Raw genomic sequence first — 11,147 nt, 5'->3', positions numbered from 1 at the left:
GAGGGAGCTCGAACTATAGGCTATGGAGGAACTATTGGTTCCTAAGGAGGAGGAGCCTCAGACTAATGTGAACCAGCCACATGTAGAGGTTCCAGGAGTGGAGAAATCCACTCAAGCAGAGTCTTCCAGAGATGGACGAAAGCGCACAAAAGAAGTTGATAGATTGTTGGAGGATGCAAGAGAGAATGTGGGAGCACCATCTTCTCAATGCAGACAAAGGAGGTCACCTAAGAGGTACATTGGATACATGGCCCTCGTTGGGGAATGTGTTGAGACTGAACCATCTTCCTTTGAGGGAGCAGTGCAGCAGCCAATTTGGGTTGATGCTATGGTGGAGGAGCATGACACCATAGTTCGTAACAATGTTTGGGACGTGGTTCCAAGACTGAAGAACAAGTCAGATGTGAGTTCCCGTTGTCTTTACAAGGTAAAGAAAGCTACTGATGGTAGTGTGGAGAATCATAAGGCAAGATTTGTTTCCCATGGCTTTTCAAAGTTCGAGAGGATCATGTTGTTGCAGTATATTTTGACAGAGGAGCAAGATGCTGACATTTTGACAAAGGCATTTTCAAAGTGTAAATTCGAGTTCCATAGAGATAGGATCCAAGTGGCAGATAATCCCTTTCTTGTTGAGAGGGAGTGTTGAAATATGACAAGAAGAATATTCCAATTTAATTTTTCCTTGAATTAAATTGTGAATTAAAATCAAATTTAGTCTCAACAACTACTTGGAAATAATTAATTTATTTATTTTAAATTAATTAGTTGGAGAAATGCAAGTTAGAAGTCTTTCTGAAGCCATGCAAGAGTTATCCCTTAAATTAAGGAGATAAGATTGAGTTATATTTGAGTTGTAATTAGTTAACTTAGTTTACTGCGCTAAGTCCAGTTAAATTAGTTCCAAACTATTTGAGGAACTAATAGTGAGTTAACAGTTAGTTGATGCATTAATGCACTCAACTAGTGCTACTTCAGTTAACTAAAGATTCCCTCATTAGAAACTCATGCATGTCTATTCTGAGAAAGACCCAGTTGAGATAAATGTTCAAGGATAGTCTAATATCAATTGCATATGTTTTCTCATGGAGAAAACTCATGCATGTAGTAAAGGATTCATCCCTGAGGATTGCACAATTTTGGAGGCTTGGTTTTCCACTTGGCAATAGGCTAATCATCCACAAGGAATAGTGCAAGGAAATAGGAGCTTGGAGGGCAGAGAGGAAGTCTAGAGAGAAGCCAAGATTTCCTGTGAGAATCTGTGAGGATTGTACTGAGATTTGGCTAGCTGTGAGAGCTAAGGATTTGTATAATTCCTATGTATTTCCACTATGTATGATAATACAATAGTGTGGGGTTTTTAGCTGAGGCTTTCCCCAAAGTATTTTCATGTGTATTGTGCCATTGATTCTTCTTCTTCTGGTTATATTGTTCAGCTCGATATTTAAGCTTCCGTAAATTGATAGTAGAAGTAGGTTATAGTATTTTGCTTTGATTGATATTGCATTATCGGGTTAACCTATGTCATATTTTCTACAACAAACACATGGCTAGCCCATTTTCCATGGATGATAAGGGCTGACGTGATTCTTGTGTCATTCAGAAGATCTTTGTGTGTAGAAGAGCATGAAAAGGTGTCGCACTAAATCAAAAAACAAATTGCCCCAAAAAACATTGTTTGATGCCTAAATGCTCCCATAATGTTTCAGGCCCCATTTTGCCAAATTGTATCCCACTAGAAAAAAATGATCCCATGAGCTGATTACTCCACTTTTTCCACTCCAAATACATCGAGAATTTGATACATCAATAGGTTTTAATTTATCTTTTTAATAACTCAATGGGTATAAAATCTATCCTTTTATCATTTTAATAACTAGTGAAATTGACAACTGGCAAAGTATCATACATGTGTGACATGGGGTTGATTATGTTCATTACCATTATAACCACTAATTGCACCACTCATGCCCCAAATGTGGAGATGAGTTGATTGGGAAATCAAACCAATGACCTAATAATATTTTACATAACATCTTTACATGTGTTACCAAGTGAGCTAACCCTGGGGGCTAATGGGCATAAATTTTATCACTTTCAATATTCTACATAGCTTTCACAAATGTGTATACTACACCCCTTTGTCGGAATATGTAACTCCTGTTTGTTTTATGTGTATTCATATTTGCGGTTTTTGCTATTATTGGTCATTATGAAGTAGAGTTGGTCCTTATGAGAAGAGTTTATTCCTAATATTCAGGAGGTGGTTAGGTCTAATTGGATTTGAGAGATATTCTCTAAATAATTATCTTCCTAAATTGTCTTATGGTTGAGATTTTCGTTCAACTAGTTGATTTCAAGGTTAAGGTAGTTTATCTATCTTGAGACATGCTTGATGTATTTATATATGTGATTATATTTTTTAATAAAGAAAGTGATGCATTCTAGCATGTGAGAAATTTATAATCTCCCATTTCCAACATAGTTTAGAGATAGTCTTAGCTTGAATACCCTAGAAGTGGGCCTAATAACATGTAGAGAGTAGATGTTTGTTGTGAGTTATTTTATATGTCTACCAAATTTGTAGGAAGATGCATCTCTACTCTAAAGGGAGTTGCTTGAACACTATGACTATAAAAAATAAAAGTCCATTTAGAGAAGAGTCACCCACTAGAAGGAGCCACATGAGAAATGAGACAGGTGAGAATGAAGTTGTGGTGGTGCAAGGGATGAAAGGCAAAAATCCTTCTTGTTTATTTGACATGAGTAAAGTGGAGATGATTATATTAATGGGTGACAAGGAAAATGAGGCATATAGGAAGACTGAGTTCAAAGGCCACATTATTTATTATTGTGGATCATTGATAGAGAAATAAATATATCACTTTTGAGGCAACATAAGGCATGATTTATCTAAAGGAAATTTCACCTATTTAACATGATGATAAATTGAAACTACAATGGAGTTTCAAATTGTGGTAGATGTGTTCCCAAAGATATGGTTGTGATAAAATTTCTTATTTGTAGGATAATTGAGCAAACAACTACACATGATGTTCAAGGAGGGTTACTTATGGACCATGCAGGAGAATTAACAATGATGCCATGAGATAGAATCCATTCAAAAAAAGGAGATGGAGATTGTAGAGGATGAGACAAAACCATATGACAATCATCTGCTAGATATTTTAGATGAATTTGGATTTTTTAATGGGCTAGTCACAACTAAGTAGCAATCATTTCTTATTTTGCAATGATTTCTGAAAACCCCAAACATAAAAAACTTCCCATGGTGGCCAATGCTCTTACCTGATTTGTATTTGCGTGCATATGGTCATAAGAAGAACACAACTCAAGGACTATATGCACAATGAATTAGATTTGTAGTGTTATGTAGCAATGTTAGGCCTCTAATTAGTGAACTAAACCTATGAATATGTCTATGCGATGAATTACGTAGAACCTCTAGAGTCACCACTTGATTGGGATAAAGATGAAGATGATCAAAGACTAAACATTTTCCTAGTGTCAAAGACATCAATCAAGATGGGCATACTGATGCACATGCCTAGACATGGGATGATGGATATTGTGGGTTTGTTAAGGGTATGAAGGAAAAAACAAAAGAATCACATGACTATGTAGTATATCTTAGAAAACTTTAAGATGACAAGAAGCTCCACTTGTTTCCTAACTACATTGACACCTTCCATTTAGAGGTGTACCAATACATGGATCTTCTTGAACAAAATGTAGTATGTCTTTCAAGTCAGTATGGGATGAATAAATAATGGGAATCCCATGGGAACTAGCTAAATAATCATCTAACATCCCCAATATTACTCTACTGCATGAGGTAGAAGTTCTGATGAATGGAGTGAGGAATGAAAGCACACATAGGTACAATGATGTCAAGGCCCATGAGGCACTTGAGAGCATTAAAAATCACTTAGTGTCCTTGGCATTAATCAAGGAGAGAAATTCTTCTATGGTAAGGCTATATGAAGACATAAATTAGTCTAAGATGAGAGGTCTATTTCTAATCATATTTGTCAGTGAAATATTCATTATTCTATGTTTGTGAGGAAATGGAATATATATGCAACAAATTAATGTGTAAAGAACCATAGTGGAAAGTGAAGCACTAGGTTCAAGTTGCATGCTTGGTAAAATAAAATGGAATTGTGTTGTTTCATAGTTTTCTGTAAGGGTTGGTGTTGACCTATGATAGCGTTGGAAAATGTCTTCAAAATTTATCTTTGTAATTTGTAAGTCTTCAAATTGAGAACTCATATTGAGCTTTGTGATCTCAATATGAGATATTAGTTATTTTTTTAGAATTTTCAATTCTAAGAAATCATAGGGTATACATAGAAATCCAATACAAACACTTAATCGAGATGTTTAAGAGGAAAATGTTGAAGGAACAAACAAAGAGACCAAGTATGTGCATGATTTCAAAGGTCAAAACAACAAATAAAGTATCCAAACATCTAAATAAATTTAGAAGATGAAGATGGTATTCCTGTCATGTGTGTCATTTTCATTTGAAGTTGATCTGTGTTGTTACATGGAAATACAATGTAATTTGTAAAAATCATTGCTTAGTCTACTTCGTAAAATGTGGTGTAGTTAGGAGGAAGTTATAACTACATGTTTTTCTCCTTCTTAAAAGACCGCTTGATGGATGTTGAACTATATTTCCTCATCAGTAGGTGCAAAGAATGTAAGATTGACTTGGATATATTCTATTTTTAAACTATTTTCCTAGAGTATTGGAAAGCATCGTGGTTGGGTACCTAGGTGTTTAAATATATGGAAGTATGTCCATAGATGGTCAATTACATAGTCTTTACTATCAAGTTGGTGTTATTCTCTAGAGTACAATAGGTTCCTATTCATTCCAAGGTACTAGTTGTATGAATGATTTCTTGTTGCTTTGTGTTCAAGCTAATAGTTCTAGAGGTAAGTATTGAAACTTATTTTGGTTCTCATATGGATAACTTGTTTTGTGTGTGCAATTTCATAAAGGAATGTCTTGGTGTCTAAGAGATGAGATCCACATGACTTAGGTCACGATGGCTTGAATCCGGTAGCTTTGATTTGTATGAAGAGTAGGTGAATGCATATTAACTGCGAAAGTGCATCTTTGTGCTTGAGCGTATAGGTTGAAATAACCATTTAATCTTGCTTGAGCATGGGTATTTCACATAAAGCGGAGGTTGTATAATCATTCATAGAATTTTTAACACATAGTTGGATGTACACTTTAGGTGATGTTATGAGAATAAACAAGCAAGGACATATGTCAACAAAGAGTGGATGCATCTGTTGCATTGTTTGCAAGTACAGGGGGGTGAGAATATTTGTAACAACCCCTTGTTGATTTTGAGAAAAAATGTTCGCACATATAAGGGAATGAAAAGAATGAAAATGTAACAACGGATTGTCCACGTAAATAAAATGAATGGTGGACAAACATTATAGTGAAAATCATTTGTGATTTATTTATGTCTATTGAAATTGACAAAAGCAAAGAGACAATAATGAAATTTTAATTATGACTTTTCCACCATTAATAATGAAGCAATTGTCATCCGGTTGTGTTCTTTCTATTAACCTTGAATTCATTGGTATAAAAAATATCCATTTTTTTTCATTAAAAATGAATAAGATAGAATTAATATAGAAATAAATATATTTTTCTTTTATTTAAGTAAAGATCAAAATAATATAAAAATATTTTACTTAAAAATTAAAAAAGAAAAGCTAAACATCTTTTTAATAGCTTTTTTTAAATATAACATTTCGGCATCTCAAAAATATAAAATTAACCCATGCTGTTGTAAAAAACCAGATCAATTAACTCTCAAAACAACGAGATCAATTTATTAGGCTTATCCTGAAATATTTATTTGAAGATTATCTGGAAGAATGACATGACTGTCACAAAGTTCCAGTATACTCATATTTGCACTTCCACCAACCTGGCAATGAGAAAAATGTAAATAACCCAAAGCCACATAAATCGGATTTGCTCTTTCTCCGCAACGATTCAGACAGATCAGGGGTATGAGTTGTTAGAGTGATCAGAGGAGAAATGTATAAAGTCCGAAATGCGTTTCAACATGGGAGGAGCATTCTCAGATTTTGGATTGAAGAGATGGAAGACATGGTCTTCGCCTTCCGTCGTAACCAAATCAGCCTCTTTGCCTGCCGCCTGTAAAGCTTTGTAGTACAAAATACCACCATCTCTCAGCAGGTCCTTTCCCGCCACAAATACAAGCACTCGACGATACACAAGAGTGGAGAGCGGAGCAGAAGTGGGTCCAACTGGGTTAGAAAATGGGTGGTCTTTGTTCGCCCCTGCGGGGAGAGCGATGCTCCATAGTGCATCCGCCAGCTTATTAAAATCCTCCACTTCCGTCGCCGTGGCCACTCTGCACCCGATTTGTGCTTCTGAGTCAAAGAAAGGGTGAACCAGAATGGCCCCTTGGAAACGCAGGCCATCCCATTCCCTTCCATTTGCACGGATTCCCAACTGATGCGTGATGTTGCCTCCGGCACTGTCACCTGCAACGAACACTTTGCTAAAATCTGCGTGTGAAGCGAGTCACGGATCCACAGACACCCCATCCAACGCCACTGCTTGACGGTCAAGCCATTCAAGAGCACCAAAACAATCGTCATATGCCGCAGGGAGGCGATGCTCGGGGGTTCTCCTATAGTCTACCGATACACAAATCACCTTGGCCTCGGTAGCCACTTTATTAAGATAGTTGTGATAAAATGGCGAAGCAGCGGATTCGATGCAGAAACCCCCTCCGTGAACATAAACAAGCAGTGGCACTTTTTCTTTTCCATCGGTAACCTCAAGCCGGGGGAGGTAGAGACGAACGAAGACGCCTGTTTCAGGATTGATGACCACGTCTTTGGATGCCACTCCATGCAAATCAAGATAATCGAGCTCTGGAGAAGGCGGAATCGTACCCACATCGACCAAGCGTTCAACTGTTCCGTCTTCATAAGCTCTCACGAAACCAGGGGCTTCAACAATGATAGACAAGGGTGACGGCGACTCCATAGGTGTTGAGCTGTACAGTACACCAAACAAAGCACACAGGCACACGCAGGCAAGAAAAATAAAATTCTCAGACACGCAGTCACAATTTACAAAGCCCAGCACAAACCAACAATGTATTTAAAGCTCGGGTACCTGAAATGGCAAATAATGCCGTAACTGAAATTGCAAATAGTCCGCCGGTACGGAGGAACGAAATTTAATGTGCTTTTGGAATAATGCACAGGCGTCGCCACAGTTTCCTTCCACGGCACGACGTTCCTCCACTTATTTCTCCGCCCATGAGGGATGTATAATGACACTCCACTATTTGTCGGACATCTTATCCTGATTGCACATTCTGCGAATCGGAGGGCTGCAACGCCTACTTTGTGGCCATCCAACGCTGACATTTTATCTAGACTTTCAATATCGGATTTTGTTATCAAAAGGGTCCCTCATATTTCCTCCATTTCGTAAAATTTCGCTGCTGTAAATTGACTTCAAAAGGCTGACTATTTTAAAATAACTTATAACGAACTGAAAATACCACCTACCCTCTATAGACACTTTGGCTTTATGAAATATCCCTCATGTGTTTGAATGTTTCTACATTAATATATCTATTCCCGGGTGAAACTCACTAAATTAGGGTTTAAATCACATTGAATATATTGTTTTTGTTATGGTGTGAAGTTTAAGGAATATGCTTTTCACTGGCTGGAGTTTTGGCTCTTGTCAAAATCATAAGAAATTAGGCTTCTATCACGAGTTTAGGTTCTTTTCCAGTTCCGGGGATGGGGTCTTCAAATATTCCATTTTCTCGTTGGAAAACGAGCTTCTGACAAGGCACCGGGAGGAACATCTATCAATTCCAATTCCTGCATTGGTGCGGTAGAGTGGAACCTCATATGCTCGATCCATAGAGAAAGAGGGAGTACCAAGTCGTTCAGGAGTGGAATATTCCCATTAGTATATTTAGATTACAGGTTGTTAAATGTATTCTTGATGTTATAATAGCAACTACAAAAATTAATACTAATATTTTTTAAATTAAATCTAGCAATTACCAATTCACCATATTATTAAAAAATATATCCCTTTTAAAATCTTCTTGATTAATATCCCTTCCTATTTTGAATGCTTCTTGATTAAATGAAAAAGATGGATAACTATAATATTCTCTGTTTTAAAATACTTTGGCTCTATCAAATACCCTTCGTCTGATTTGAATGCTTCTAAATTAATATCCCTCCCCTATTTTAAGTGATTTTTGATGAGATGAAAAGAATGCCTAACCATAATATACTTGTTTTGAAACACTTTGGCTCTATCAAATAACCCTCCCCTGATATGAATACTTCTTGACTAATATCCCTCGCCTATTTTGAATGCTTCTTGATTACATGAAAAGGACGTCTCTTGTTTTGGATGCGTCTTGATTAGATGAAAAGAATGTCTCACCATGATATCCTTGGGAGTATAACTTGCATGTACTTCACACGTCAGAATAACAATTATCTAAAGTAATATATTCACATTTCTTGAAAAATATTTACATTTATCAATAGTTTTTTCCTTATCAAAAGGATTGATATTGCATACATTTCAAAACCTATTGAAAGCAGTTGATATGTATACATTAAAAAAATATGTTATTTGATATAAAGATATTGTATATATTTTTTTATATACATTATTAATTGTTTTGTTTCTAAGTGCATAAATTTGATAAAGTTTGTTATAGATATTGGTTTTGTTTTATTTATCTTTTAATCTCTTACATTTTCGCATTTTGTTTGTAAATTTATATTTTTACAAGGAGTTGGGTGCATGGTTTAGGTTTGTAAGTGGATAGGCAAATCCACTCTTTTCCAATTGTTTTAGGTTTTGGGATGTTTTAAGTTTAAGTATTGGTAAATAGTTTTTTTTTTTTTTTGTGTATTAATTGAGGGTGTTTAGCAAGGTGGTTGGATTTTAATGCAGTAATTTTGTCTCACTAAAATGTTTTCCATCCCATTAATTATAATCCATAGGACTTACACTAAAGTAATTATAGAAGTAAAACCTTTGAATGAAAAAAAAAATGGGCATAAAATTTATTCTTTCTTTTGTAATGACTCATGGAATTGGCCACTAGCCTCCTTGCATTACTTGGGGGGTGTTTAGCAAGGTGGTTGGATTCTACTGTGATAGGAGAAACTAGGTTCACTATAAATTTTGCCCCCCAAGTGATAGTGAGAAAATCATTGATCATAGCCTAGATGGCCTAGACCAAAGCAATTGATGTAGAAATTATGATGTAGATTTGCAATTGCTCAGGAAATTTTAATCAAAATCACAAGACACAAACTTACTCTACTGCTCTATGGAATTCAATTTTACAACATCAATCACAAACATGCAATAGAAAATAACACACATTCACACAATATTCTTTTCCATGGGAAAACAATCTGCTAAAAACCTCTTTGCCTACTTGCATTAATTTGTTGAATAGAGATGTATTGTAATTTCTTTGCTCAACTGAGTTCAATCTACAAGTGAATAACCAATCCCTCTGCTCATTAAGAAGCTCTGATATAGACTTAGTCGATCTATGCCTCTTCTTGAGTCCCTATTTCCTTGCGCAATTCCTCAGAAATTAGGCCCTTATTATTTAGGAAATACCTCCAAAATTCTTGCACAATTCCCAAGGTTTATCATCTAACTACATGCAACACCTATACTCTCAATACTAGTCTACAATTGATGTTATATTGCCTTAGAATCTCCACCACAGCTAGGGAACTCGAATTCTCTACATGCACTAGCTATTTTGGGTTGACTGGTCAGTTAACTATATGATCAATGTGTTTGACTGAAGTCCCACTACACAACTGACCTTCCACTAGTTCCTCCAATAGTTAGAACTAGTTTAACTAAAAACAATTTGAAATAACTGACCTTGATTGCTACAAATTAGCTATCACACATGCTTAACTGAACTCTAACTCCTTTAAATAGAATTTACTGAGCTAAATGAGAGACAAGATCCATGTCACACAATTTAGCTACATCCAAGTTGTTTGTTGCTGTGGAAATTCAAATTTTCCCAATTTGACTAAGGCAAAATCAAATTGAAAATTTCATGCTACATTTTTCAACATTCCCTCTCAACAATAAATGGATTGTCAACCACCCCTATCCTACACCTATGGAACCCAAACTTCCCTCTTGACAAGGCCTTTGTCAAAATGTCAGCATCTTGTTCCTTTGTCGGAATGTATTATAGCAACATTATTCGCCTCTGCATAAAATCTCGTAAATGGTGATACTGAATCTCTATATGCTTGGATCGATCATGAAATACATTATTATAAGAGAGCTCAATGCAACTCTTATTATCACAATACATCACATTTGGATCCATCATCTAACCAAACAGTCCCACAAGTATCTTTGTCATCTAGAATGCCTCACATCCTTCTTGACTTGCAGCCATGTATTCTGTTTTTGTCGATCTGAGCCGCACAGATCTTTGCTTCCTACTATACCATGAAATAGTTGCATACCCAACACTAAAAATTCCACCTGATGTACTCTTTCAGTCTGATGGACTCCCTGTCCAATCTGCATCTGTGAAGCCACACAACTTCACTCCCTCTATCCATTTCTACCATAGTCTAAACTGGGTAGTGCCTCTAAGTACTGTAAAACATGCTTAGTTTCCTTCCAAAAAATTTGGTCGGCCTAACCATAACTTGGCTTAGCTAGTTGATTGCATAGCCCATATCTAGTTGTATGTTTACAAGATACATTAGTGAAACCACTAGCCTTCGATAAATGGTAACATCCACCTCTTCACTTGAAGTGGCGGTCGCCTCCCTCCACTTGATCGCTAGAGGTGTCTCCATGGGTTTCCAACTCTCTATGTGGAATCTTTGTAGTATCTCATTTACATACTTTCCTTGAGACAAAAATAGTTCCCCATCGACTTGCCATACTTCCAACCCGAGGAAGTAGTGGATGAGACTCATGTCCTTCATTTCAAATTCCCTTGCAAGATTTAATCAGCTACTCATCACCAGTTAAAATCAAATCATCAACA

The 11,147-nt window shown here is 36.2% G+C and overlaps 1 protein-coding gene across 1 annotated transcript; it reads right to left on the bottom strand.

The window, feature by feature from the left end:
* Nucleotides 1-6,061: 6,061 nt before the first annotated feature.
* On the bottom strand, nt 6,062-7,470 carry LOC149239651 (2-hydroxyisoflavanone dehydratase-like). Its single transcript, XM_089369933.1, has 3 exons — nt 7,214-7,470; nt 6,673-7,091; nt 6,062-6,570 (listed from the first exon to the last, which is right to left on the bottom strand). Exons 1-3 carry the CDS (start codon nt 7,468-7,470, stop codon nt 6,062-6,064), a joined length of 1,185 nt encoding a protein of 394 aa, XP_089226059.1.
* Between the last annotated feature and the right edge of the window lie 3,677 nt (nt 7,471-11,147).

Source organism: Pinus tabuliformis, chromosome 8, assembly GCF_031772625.1.
Source record: "Pinus tabuliformis cultivar Carrire ecotype Pingquan chromosome 8, CPIR1, whole genome shotgun sequence".
Taxonomy (NCBI): domain Eukaryota; kingdom Viridiplantae; phylum Streptophyta; class Pinopsida; order Pinales; family Pinaceae; genus Pinus; species Pinus tabuliformis.
The sequence above is the reverse complement of the archived record's forward strand: the minus strand, read 5'-3'. Positions and strand labels throughout refer to the sequence as shown.

Excerpts from the sequence above, each read along its gene's own strand:
- LOC149239651 (XM_089369933.1), bottom strand. The coding sequence starts at position 7,470 with ATGTCAGCGTTGGATGGCCACAAAGTAGGCGTTGCAGCCCTCCGATTC. Across the intron at positions 7,092-7,213 it reads GGCATTATTTGCCATTTCAG|CTCAACACCTATGGAGTCGC; the intron begins GTACCCGAGCTT and ends TGTACTGTACAG. Across the intron at positions 6,571-6,672 it reads GGCATATGACGATTGTTTTG|GTGACAGTGCCGGAGGCAAC; the intron begins GTGCTCTTGAAT and ends TGTTCGTTGCAG.